At 41.4% G+C, this 13,185-nt stretch overlaps 1 protein-coding gene across 2 annotated transcripts in view; it reads left to right on the forward strand.

Annotated features, from left to right (window-relative positions):
• CRYBG1 (crystallin beta-gamma domain containing 1) overlaps positions 1–13,185 on the forward strand; it is a 130,743-nt gene that overhangs the window by 107,555 nt on the left and 10,003 nt on the right. For both annotated transcript variants that reach the window (XM_067546540.1, XM_067546541.1), the window contains 4 exons: positions 164–276; positions 625–754; positions 4,252–4,391; positions 12,403–12,526. In XM_067546540.1, coding sequence (XP_067402641.1) covers positions 164–276; positions 625–754; positions 4,252–4,391; positions 12,403–12,526 — 507 coding nt within the window. The remainder of the gene's footprint in view (positions 1–163; positions 277–624; positions 755–4,251; positions 4,392–12,402; positions 12,527–13,185) is intronic.

Genomic DNA, 13,185 nt, shown 5'->3' on the forward strand with positions numbered 1-13,185 from the left:
AAAATATGTGAAGTTAATGTTGCAAAACTGAAGAATTCTGGGTTTTTAAATACATGTGAATATAACCATGGATGGAGGGTAATGTTTGGCTCATCTGGTTAAAGGTTGCTGAACGAGTTGTTATAAAATACCCTTTTAATATATATATTTTACAATTTTGAAGGTCCAGCTGTTTTCAGAGCCAGAATTCAAAGGTAACAGACAAATATTTGAGAAGAATACCAGTTATATTGATGATTCATTTGCTACAAAGTCTTCCAAGGTTTTGGGTGGCAGGTAAGCATGGAATTAGGATTATTGCAAAATCACTGAAATGGTAAAGAGTTCCAGAGGCGTAGCTGTGTTAGTCTGTATACAGCAAAAACAACGAGAGTTCTGTGGCACTTCAAAGACTAACAAATTTAATTTCAGGTGTTTTTGCTGAAATGGTAAAGAGTTTTTAAAACAAAAATCACAACTGTCTGAAATTAGAGAAGGGTGAAGTATCCAGTTTCACATACCAACTGTGGAGTTCAATGGAAGAAAAAATGTTTTGCAATTCATCATGTGAATATTGGGAAGCGTTGACAGAATTTTGGTTATGAGTTGAATACTTTAGTTATCAGATTTTTTCCTTCTCTGCAGTTGGATTGCATATGATGAAGAAGATTTCTCTGGTAATCAGTATGTATTAGAAGAAGGAACCTATCCTAATCTGTCAGCAATGGGATGTTCACCCCAAACAAGCCTTAAATCTCTACATGTTGTAAATATTGTAAGTACACCTGAATAAATACATTCATAGTGGGAGTATTTAACTTCTCATTTTTGCAACCATATAAAGGACAGTGAAGTAAAAGTAGTACCAGGGACAAGTTGTTACCATCCCGTAGCTATATGTAGTGCATTTGTTGGTCTCGGTGCATGAACCAAAAACTGCCATCATTATTGATAGCAGTTGTAGTGAAGGAGTCAAGGATGCCAGCGGCAGGGAAACTGAATTACTACTTTTTGTTGCTGTTTCTCCAAGTTAGGGTTCAAGCATGTTAGTGGGACAATGGGGAGTAGCTTCCCTATTGCTATCCATACTGTATGTGCATGAAAAGTGGAATTCAACCAATGCAACTGTACAAGAACTAAATTAATTATACAGTGCAATTGTCTTAATTATGAAAATTCCATTCCTGTTCACTCACTCAATGGTTCATTCTTCCAAAGAAGGTTCAGCACCTCATATATTAAAAAATCGGAATTCTATATCTCTATGGCAGATATGGAATTTATACTTTTTTATTATTATTATTCTGGTGCCAGCAAATAGGAAATCAAATAATATTTTAATAGCAAATGGGAGCTCAAATGACATTTTAATTTGTGCCCGTTACTCTTTAATGGGTCAGTTTTATGAGTTTATTTAAGCCCATGATAGATCATTACAATAGCTCATTTGCAGAATCATGCAAATAAATTTTAAAGCTAACATCAATTTAAACAAAACGTAGTCAAGAAATCGAGTGATAAACTAGAATTGCTATTACTATGTGTTGGTACTAATTTTAGAAGAGAAGAAGTAAACTGTTGTCCCTCTTCATTGGGTTTGGCTATTATAATACTATAATTTTGTAACTCTTAGGAAATAATATTATTGCTCTAAAGAGAACCAGTAATAATTATCATTACTAGCCCTGTTTAGATACCATTTAAATAGGTGCCATTTAGATACTGTATAAACTCAGGAAAAGAGCCCCCATAAGTGTATGTCATACTTTTTGCACTCCATTGCCATGCTGCTGATGCAGACACGGTTAGAAAAATAAACAAACAAAAAGTAGGCGGGAACATCTGGCTTAGAGCCGGCAGCAGCTGGACTCTAGCTGGAGCCCACCACCCATCCTGGGGTGATAGCCCGGGCTGTCAGTCAGGTTTTCAGAGCTGTGAAATTAACAAGAACGACAGCCAACAGCCCATGTAAGTAACCGCAGTATCTACATGGACAGTTCATTGCCCTAACTACAGAGACATAAGCCCTACACCTCTGGTGGAGGTGGAGTTATTATGTTGGTGTAGTAGGGCACTTGTAGTGTGCATGCTGACATAATTAGGTTGATGTAAGCTGTGCCTTGTGTCAACCTAACTGTGTAGTGTAGACCATGGATAAGCCATCATTGAGTTTTTTATATCTGTTTCCATGGTAGAAGGATAAATTTACTGTTGGAAAATTTTGTACTTTGTGAAGGAGAATAGTGGTTTTCTGTTGACCAAACAAACCGATGGCAGGCACTTGATTGTTAGAGTTCATAAAGACGGCTAAGGTTTGTTCTACCACAGGCCATATGAGGCTTAGCAGATAAGTATAAAGCAATTTCATGCCATTTTATCTGCTTCCATATGCTGCTGCTTACTTCTCCTGAGAGGTTAACTCATTGAGGGGACGATGAGCTGGGCAAGGCAATCAGTTTTCTACGTATTAGTATCTGTGTAATGGCAAACCAATATACAGAGTAAAAAGCAACAGGCAGAAATGGGTAAAGCACACTTTAATAATTCTGCAAAGGTTTAAGATTTCTATTTCAGATATTTATTTTCCTGGTCAATATTTTGGTCGCTCCTCCAGTGATCTCGGGTTGTTTCCATACCCCATTTGCCTGCTTCTCCCATAAACATCTTCGTTTTTTCCATGCCACTTCTGCACATGTAGCACCTTTCCTGACCTAATGCAGCAGGCCACTACTCTTGCCACATTCAAATCCCTTATAATGAGACACATAAGGGGCTGATTTTCAAAAGCACCTGAGGGATTTTGGAACACAATTCCCTTTGAAAGTCATTGGGACTTAACGTTCTTTAATCCTCTAGGTACTCTTGAAAATTTCCCTCTAGGTCAATAAAGTTATTTATTTAAAAAAAAAAAAAAAAAAGAAAGAAAAATCTTGTTCCATCATGCTGTACACTAGCATCTCCTGAATAATTGCATAACTGATTAGTAAATCCTGGCTATCTCTTCATGCCCTTCCAGTGTCATGTCTGAAATTACATTGTAAGGTGTTCAGAGCAAGGGACCATGTCATCTTTCTTCTTCTGTGAAGTGTGTAAACGCAATTGGGTGCAGTCAAATAATTTTTAATTAGTAACTCTGACATATCTAGATGCATGTGTACATGTGTAAACTCTAGTAAGTTGGGTGCCAATTTTGTACAACGCAGTAAAGTGATGAACGAGTTATAGGTTTAAAAACTTCCAGCTGACCTGCTTACCCTTATAGTCATAGAGATTGTTGTGCAATTGTGGCTGTTGCTGAGTCATGAAAATGCAAAGCAGGAATGAAAGGTGTGGTTGAAAGTCATAGGGCTTCTTTCTCCTCCATTTTTCTACCTCTCTTTCAGTATAGCTTATTTCTGAGTCATTTGCTATGCTTTAGTGTTGCTACCCTGGTTAGTTTTATACCAAGGAACTTCGGTTTTTACATTTCCCTAGTCATCTTCTTTCTTTAACTAGTCAGTACAATGACTTAATCAAAATACAAATACTAGCCAGGAAAAGTGAGCGAAAATTTTAAATTGTCAAATTGGGCAGTCCACAGACGCATGGAATTCACAGGGCACTGTTTGAAATGAATGGGGCAATGCATAAGCTCTCAGAGCTATTGTTTCAGCTCTCTGCAGACACAGGCAGTTCTCTCTGCAGACACAGGCAGTTCTCTCTCTCTCAGAAGGGCTAAAAATATAATTTTTTAAAAAAATTCCAGGGTTTATTTTCTGAAGCACAGTTCTGTGGGAAGGGATGAATTCCATGAATTTGACCCCAGAAACACTAATCTTGAGGATTTATTCTAGTCAATTATTAAAATCATAATGTCCTATGAGAGGACTTAAAAACAAGAGGTGTGAGTGTGTGACTCAAGTGACCGTCCATTGTGGGGAGAGCTGAAGATTCTATCAATATTTTAAGCCATAAAGATCATTTTAAAGCTGCTTTTTTTTTTTTGTGGGTTTAGAGATGAGAATTTCCCAGTGATTTTCATCTGATTGGCCCAATTGGTTTAACATTAATTAACAGTGCATATGCATTGTGACAAGGTTAGACTTATCTATTGCATGCAAAAAGTGCGTGCGTGTGTGTGTGTGTTTGGGTAAGTGGGGGTTTAATAACCTGCTGCCAGTGAGAAAGAATGGGTAGGGAATTTCTGAGTGCAGAATCTTTGTGGCTTAATGTTCTCAGTGACCGTCTGGAGTGCTATAAACATATTAAATAGGACCCTTTCTTTTAATATAGGAGCTTTCTGAACCAAGCATAGCCCTCTTTGAAAAGGAAAGTTTCAAGGGGAAGAAAATGGAGTTTACTACAGAAATCTTAAATCTTCAATTCCTAGGATACAATCCTCGAATAGCTTCTGTTCAAGTTTTTGGTGGCATGTAAGTTACATTTACTTTTTGCTTCTCTGGAAATTAATTAAACATTAAATAATGAAAAAAAATACTTTGTAACAGAAGATAAGTGATATCCCATTGGAGTATTACTCTGCAGTACATTGTTAATCTCATTTCTATTTACTGAGCCAACAGACAGTCTCAAGGACTGCTTCCTACAAGATGACTGTGTTGGAGTGGAAGATGCTGTTCATCTTGTAGGAAGCAGGTCTTGAGTTCATCTAAAATATTGATATAAGAACATAAGGATTGCCATACTGGGTCAGATCAATGGTCCATCTTGCCCATTATCCTGTTAGATGCTTCAAAGGGAATGAACAGAAGAGGGCAATTTGTTGAGTGATCCATCCCCTGTCGTCCAGTCCCAACTTCTGGTAGTCAGTGGTTTAGGAACACCTGGAGCATGAGATTGCATCTCTGACCATCTTGGCTAATAGGTATTGATGGCCTATCCTCCATGAACTTACCTAATTCTTTTTTTTAACCCAGTTATACTTTTGGCCTTCACAACATCCCCTGGCATGGAATTCCACAGGTTGACTGTGCATTGTGTGAAGAAGTACTTCCTTATGTTTATTTAAAACCTGCTACCTATTACTTTCTTTGGGCAACCCCTGGTTTGTGTGTTACGTAAAAGAGTAGATAACACTGCCTTATGCACTTGTCCACACCATTCATGATTTTATAGACCTCTATTATATTCCCCCCTTACTTGTCTCTTTTCTAAGTTGATCAGTCTCAGTCTTTTGATCAGTCTCAGTCTTTGAATCTCTCCTTGTATGGAAGCTGTTCCATACCCCATGCAGGATCCTGGACAGACAGCTGAGGCACCCTTACTCACCTGGCTGTGACCCCCTCCGGGAGGCCTGGTGCCACTTTTCATGGGGTTCACCCAGACGATGAACCCCTCGTTTTGGCCCTGCTCGGATCCATACCACAGATATCCGGCGCCATCACAGGGGTCTTATCATTCCTCCCCCATGCGCCACCAAGTTCTGTCAGTGTAGGAGGAGGAAGATACGGAAACAATGCGGCTGGTTCCAACCGGAGCCGCCTCATTGCTGGATGAGATGGTTATGCTTTACTGCCCTCTCTACCATATGATCACTACCAGTACCAAGACCTTTTACAGAGGGTGGCTACCAACCTGCAAATTCTGCTGGAGGAAGTCCAAGATCCCCAACTTTGTTGTCTGGATACCCTTCAGCCACAGGGACTCTTCAGAGTGTCCCTTCCTATAAATGAGGCCATACTGGAACCAGCCTGGATGGTCTGGCATACGCTGGCATCATGTGCCCCCACCCTGAAAAGAGCCAAGAGAAGTTATTTTGTGCCAGCCAAAGGAGCTGATTTTTCTGTTCACACACCCGGCCCCAAATTCACTGGTTGTTCAAGCAGCTGCAGAGCAGGCTCATCAAGAGCTGCAGAAATCCAGCCAACTGAACAAGGGGTCAAAAAGGTGGATCCCCTGGGCAGGAAAGTCTTTTCCTTGGCAGGGCTACAGTTCCGCATAGCCAACTACCAGGTGCTGCTGGCTAAGTACGATTTTAACTCGTACAGCAGGTCCCCTGAGGGTGATCAGACCCAATTCCCAGGCCTTGGTAGATGAAGGGAAATTGGTGGCTAACGTGGCCCTTCAGGCTGCAGTGGGCGCAGCTGACACTGCATCCCATTCCCTGGCTACTGAACTTGTTATGCGCAGGGACTCTTGGCTCCAGTCTTCCGGTTTCCCGAGGGAGGTCCAAAACACAATCAAGGACCTCCCTCCCTTTTGATGAAGCCAATATTTTTAATAACAAGACGGATGAGTCTCTACATTCCTTGACAAATTCCCAATCCACTCTGCAGTCCCTGGGAATCTACACCCCAACTTGCAGGAGGAAGTGCCACAGGCAGCCCTTTAGAATGATCAACGGCCACTGGAACTCCTCTTTGTGCGCTCCCTCTGCCCCCTGTAAACAACAGAGGTCCCAGAGGGCCTGCTTCCCAGCTCTGGCCACTGACACCTCCTCCATTGTCTCCCAGCTGCAGACCAAGGGTCACTTTTGACATGTGGGTCAACACCCTCGCTACCTTGCTGCTGTCATCTTTGGTGGCTACCTTGCTCTCTTTGCCCACAGTTGAGGCAAGACCACCACAGACAGTTGGGGGCTGGAGATCATCCATCATGGATCCTCCATAGAGTTTCTTTCTTTCTTTCTTTCTTTCTTACCTCCTTACCTCATCGCCCTCCCACCTGACACCCTTTGGAGGATCCCTCCCACCAATTGATTCTTCAACAAGAATCTCACTCCCTGCTTCTCAAAGGTGCGATAGAAGGCGTCCTGCCTGAATACCAGGGGAGAGGGTTCTACGCCACCTTATTTCCTCATCCCCATGCAGGTCAGTTCTGGTTCTTCATCAGTGAAATATATTCCTCAGAAAGCTGAAGTTTCAGATTATGTTGTCCTCAATAATTCCCTCTAGGAGGGAGCATGGTTTGTGGCTTTTGACATGAAAGATGCATCCTTCCATGTGGACATCCATCTATTTCACAAGAAGTTCCTCCGCTTCTAGGTGGGACACCAACATTACCAATTTCACATCCTTCCCTTCAGCCTAGCGACAGCACTAACATTTTTTTACAAAAGTGTTTGTGGTCATAGTGGCCCAGATGAGGCACCAGGAACATGTGGTATTCTCTTACCTGGATGACTGGCTAATAATGGGGCAATCACAGCAAGAAATTGTCCTTGCCTCTCTAGGGGTCTGCGTGAAGTCCATTTTGTCACCCACGCAAATGATAAATCTTATAAGGGCAAGACTGGACTCAGGCTCTGCGTGAGCTTTCCTTCCAACAGACTGGTTCTCCGCAATTGATGTGGCAGAAACCTGGTGACTATACAGGCTGCATACCTCCAGGGTGCTCAGAATTCCCCAGCAGAAACGCTAAACAAGACTTTCTGTATAGACCACGAGTGGGAACTCCACAGCACAGTCCTGACCGGCCTGTTCATGTGATGGGGTAGCCCCTGGTGGGACCTCTTTTGCAGCACAAATGAATTGCGAGCTCCCTGACTATTGCTCAAAGTGGGCCATAGGCAGCAACTCTCAGGGCAGTGCTCTCCTGCTCCCCTGGATAGGTGAGCACCACCCAATATGCCTTCCCCTCTCCCTCCCCATTTCCCTTCTGCCTGAAGTTCTCTGGAAAGTTTGCTGGGAAGGAGCCGCCATCATTCTAAGCGCCCTACTGGCCCCAGCAGTTCTGGTTCACAGACCTCTTGAAATCCTCCACCAGTCAGGTTCCGGTTATTCCCACATTTTCTCTCACAGGCCTGAGGTAGTCTCAGGCATTGCCACCCGGGCTCTTTTCACCTCACAACCTTTTGTTTGGATAAGTGTCTAACATAGAGCGTGTGTGTTAATCCCCAGTCCAGCAGATCCTTAACCAGAGCAGGAAAGAGTCCACCAGAATGTGCTACTGGGAGAAGTGATGTCACTTCCTGGAATAGGCCCACTGCCATCACCATTCTCTTGGCACAGTGATTATCTCAGTTGTCCTAGATTACCTCCTCGCCCTGAAAACATCAGGCTTAGCTCTCAGCTCTCTCCATGTGCATCTGGCAGCACTTAAAGCATCCCTCCACTGGGGGAAAGGAAGATGGCTATCTTTACACACCCTGCAACAATACGCTTCATGAAAGGCTTGGTCAGAACCTTCCCATCGCTTGTCAAACCCAAGCCCCAGTGAAATCTTAACCTCGTCTTCTTGGTTCTCACATGACCGCCCTTTGAACCTATGGCAACATGTACCATGGCCCATTCCATGAAAGTGGCATTCCTAGTTTCCATCACTTTTAACCAGACAGGTCAGTGAGCTGGCAGCCATGATGGCAGACCCTGCCTACACAGTCTTTCACATGGACAAGTTTTCCCTGAGGCTACATCTCAAATTCTTTCCCAAGGTTGTATCCGGATTTCATCTCCACCAATCAGTCCACTTACCTGTATTCTGTCCAAAATCACACGTCTCTCCTAGCGACAAGAAGCTACACTCCCCTGATGTCAGACATGTCCTGGCGTGAGACTCTTTTGTTGACATGGCAGAGAGATCAAGGGGTCAGGCCATATTCTCACAAAGGATCTTTCAATGGGGGTCTCAGGTTGCATACTGGAATGCTACAAGATATCAAACCCACCCCTTCTAGGGGTGTTACAGCTCACTCTATGCAAGCGCGGGCCTCTGCCTCGACATCGTTAGTGGATGTTCCATGGCAGGACACTTGTAAAGCTGCACTTGTGGCAATCTGTCCACACATTTACAGCACACTGCGCCCTGACTCACACAGTGGTCATGGCTGCAGCTGTAGGATGATCTGTCTCACAAATGTCTCTGCCATAAACTTCCTCGCACCCACCTCCACACTAACCATTGATTTTTCTGTTTTTGTAGCCTCTCTATTCTCCCTGAGCATTTCACAATCACCGTCACCATCCTGGTCAGGTGGTCGATAGTATATTCTTATTAATGTGCTCTTACTATTGAAGCATGGAACTTCTATCCATAGAGATTCTATGGTACAGTTTGATTCATTAAGATTTTTACCCTATTTGACTCTATGCTTTGTGTCAGAGAGTACCACTCCCCCACAAGTGCGACCTATTCTGTCATTGCTATATATTTTGTACCCTGTTATTACCTTGTCCCATTGATTGTCATCATTCCACCAAGTTTCTATGATGCCTATTATATCCATATCCTCATTTAATACCAGGCACTCAAGTTCCCCCACCTTAGTTTTTAGACTTTTAGCATTTGTATACAAGCATTTATAAATGTTTTCAATATTTAGTTGTCTGCCTTCATGTTATGTAATTGAATGGGACCCTTTTTTTCATTTGACTGATTCTCTTCAGTTTCTATCTCTATTATCAACTTCCATCCTCTCTTGTTTACTAGGATATAGAGAATCCCTGTGAATAGATTCTCACCTATGGGATGTCTCTGTTTGAACCGTACGCTCCTCCACACTGTCAACTTTTCCCCAGCCTTTAGCTTAAACTCCTCTATGACCTTTTCAATTTTACATACCAGCAATCTGATTCTGTTTTGGTATAGATGGAGTCTATCCTTCCTGTATAGGATCCTTCTTTCCCATAAGGTTCCCCAGTTCTCAATAAACCTAAATCCCTCCTCTGAATTACACCATCTCATTCATGCATTGAGACTTCCAGTTCTTCCTGTCTAACTGGTCCATCACATGAAACTGGAAGTATTTCAGAGAATGCTACCATGGAGGTCCTGGACTTTCATCTCTTACCTACTAGCCTAAATTTGGCCTCCAGACCTCTCTCCTACTTTTCTTTAGGTCATTGGTACTTACATGAATGACAGTCACCAGCTCCTCCCCAGCACTGCACATAAGCCTGTCTAGATATCTCAAGAGGTCTGCAAACTTTGCACCCAGAAGGCAATTCACCGTGCAGTTCTCCCAGTTGAATCCATCATTACTGTTATCTTTCTCTTCCTAATAAGAGGGGTCCCCTCTCACCCAGAAAGGTATTCACAGTGCAAGAAGATAGCATGATGTCATTTGGAAGGAGGTCCCCACTATTATCTCATTTTAAAATAACACATACAACCTTTGTCCCTGATCCTGGAAGCTGATATGTGAAGCCCCATTAAAGTCAGCTTGCAGAGAGAGGGCTTTAAGTAGCAGTCTAACAAATCCATCAGCTCAAACCAAATCTGAGTTAAGGCTTCCACTCTGCAGTGTATTGTGCACAGCTTTTATACAGTAACATGATCCACGTAAGATGTACTATTCTTATCTTGATGCACAGGGAATGGTTTCAGTAAGTCTTCTGTATTATCTGTATTATCTAGGCATTACTTTAACAGTAGCCTACTTCCACTGAAAATTGGTGGCAAAATGCCTATTGACTTGAGTAAGAAGTAGGATCAGCTCTTTAGTTATGAATTTCCTTTCTTTAGTCAGTTTAAGTTAAGACTCTTAGGCCATTTTTATAAAATTGGAATTTCTAATTTAATAGATGCAGGTGATTGTACATGCAAAATTTGCACATACACAAAATTAGAATGTGGCTTGAGGTGGTTTGAAAAGTCATCCTTTGGCGTCTGAAAACGAGCACTGCAATTAAGACTACTCCTTTGGTGCCTAACCTAATATTAATGCCACCTCCAAACTACTCTCCTAAAACATAAAATTAGCTTTTTTTTTTTTTTTTCCCCCTCAGTGAATGTTTTTCCAAAATGTGGGTCTGTTTTTGTTTTTGTTTTTTGCATTTTAATAGTTTTTTAAAAGTTAAAACTGCAAACTCTGATAGCCCAGGTTGTGGTTTGCTCACCACTGCGTTTGCCTGGAAAAGTTAAGTCTGATCTTATTCAGGTGTATCCCATTGCCTTCATCTGACTGAACTAGTGTGGGGATTTTTCTTTAGTTCACTGGATAGAGGTTTGAAATTGAAGCTCGTAAGTACAGCTGTACAGAGGATAGAAATGCCATTTAATAAAGGATTTTGAGATTTTGACATGTCTCTGTTTGAGACAAAACCTATACATTTGGTGGGGGGCGGGGATAAATTTCAGGTCTATTGAAATGTTTCTACTATTTTGTCTTTTTTATTTTATATTTTCTGATATATAGTGTAGTGTATAAAATTGACATGATTTTGCCAGTGTTAAAACTTTGGAACTGCATTCTCCAGTGGTTCAGTTGAAGCTTTTCCCACCAGCTGTAGCCACCAGTCTTTTCCTCCATCTAGCTGGCAGATTGTGGCATCTCTGTGTATCCACAGGTCCTTAACTGGTGTCTGACTCTGGGCTAAATTGTTTAACTATTACAGTGCACTGGCGCTTTTTTCACACCTTGAGAGCTGTAGCTATACCCATGTTAAACCCTAGTATAGACCAGGCCTCAGAATGGTTCATTTTAAAATTAAATGATTTGGGGGTAGATGAGTGATAGGCTTAGGGAGGAGTTTAGAAATTTAAGCAGTGAACACATTTATTGTAGGCGTGTCATGCAGGACTACTGAGGAGCTAGTCAGAGGGTAGGGATTTAGGGCAGACAGTAGAGAGAAATTTGCATAATCACTGTAAGGTTTTTGAAAATGTATGTCTATCAGATGTTCCCAGCTAATCAGAGTGCAGGGAATTGCATACTTGAGAGGGAACTGTACAACTGCCCTGCACTCTGGCCCATTTCAAAGTAATACAGAATAATGAACACATTTCACACCACCTGTTTTGTCTAATACTTACAGTATTATTACAGCTACGGGGGCAAATTCTGGCAGGATCCTGCAAATATAAGGTGGCCAGAAAATCTGTGCACGTTCTGTAGAGTGCCAGACAGAACTTTTCCACTCCCAATCCAGGCACTCTACTTTCTTACTTTCCCCTGCCAAAAAAATATACCCAGAGAGGGACATTCTAGGATAAGACATAGGTGACAGATCAGTGTGTTTCTGCTTACACCTCCCCGGTATTGTAGTTGTCCGTATTTAACCCAAACCCCTCTACTCTAGCAGTTCTCACCTGTGTGTGTTGTGAATAGGGAGTTCCTGCAAGCCAGAATAAAGACATACAAGTCGACTGCTTTTGTAGCATATAAACACACCCGTTTTGGTTGACCACTCCGCTGTATTTCCTGAAATGGCGTCCTTATACATAAAAGTATTGTAATTTATGTTCTCTTTAACCTACAAAAATGCTTTATTTTTTTTTAGTGTGTGATTTTGAAATTAAATGATTTTAAAATTTGAACATAAATCTACTACTGCTCTAAATCAAAAGATGATTTTATTATTTTGGAGACCAGTTAAAAAGAAATAGGGTCCTGGCCATTAGCAGTACTAACTTAAACACTACTTTTTTGGTGACGCAAACTTCTATTTAAGATACCCCTATAATTTCAGAAGCAGTATTTAATTGGCATTAATACAGATGATGCTTGACAGTTGATAAACATGAAAGTATATTTTGTTTTTTCAGGTGGATAATCTATGAATACAGTAATTACAGAGGGCGTCAGATATTGTTGTCACCAAATAAAATCCCAGACTGGCGTGAGTTAAGTGGCTGTCAACAGATAGGTTCTCTACGACCTTTATTACAGGTGAGAGAGGCTGGAGTCTCCTTTGGGGTCTGAGAGTTGGCATGAAATCCGCTTTATAGACTTTCTGTATTTTTATTGCCCAGTTTATCTCATACTCACTAAATGTTTCTGGTACTACACAGTCAAAGATAACATTAAACAGCAGAAATAGGTTCTCTTGAAAATTTTGTCTTAAATAATGCTGACACTGATTGTGCTACTTGGCTTCATAATACTACCTCCCAAAGTCTGAATTGTCTACCATGCCCACACTAAACTAAATATGTTACTTTTGAGCAACTTACTTTGACTGCATTACAACAACCAGTCAGGAATCTTAACTTCCCACTGGTCACAAGCATTCTGATACCTGTATTGTCATGTGCTATTCTCAGAAATTCAGGGAAATGAAGCTGTTAGGTTTTTGGATACTTCAGCCAGAGGCATTTTCTACCTGTGTGTTGATATTAAGAAAAACTCAAATCTATTCCCTGTTTGTTATATCAACTCTTTATATTAACAAATTAATTTGCACATTAGAGTACTGTAATGTTTTTTTACAAGGAATATCTAATTTGAGGGTAAGTGTCATAACTACTGAGATTCTCATGCTTAGACTGTCCTGTTATGTGCTATCACTAGTGGTGCATATTGAACCAGTTTTTATTGAGAAAATACTT

Source organism: Emydura macquarii, unplaced genomic scaffold (genome assembly GCF_026122565.2).
Source record: "Emydura macquarii macquarii isolate MOO-44397 ecotype Brisbane River unplaced genomic scaffold, CSIRO-AGI_Emac_v2 contig_1146, whole genome shotgun sequence".
In the NCBI taxonomy this organism is placed as follows: domain Eukaryota; kingdom Metazoa; phylum Chordata; order Testudines; family Chelidae; genus Emydura; species Emydura macquarii.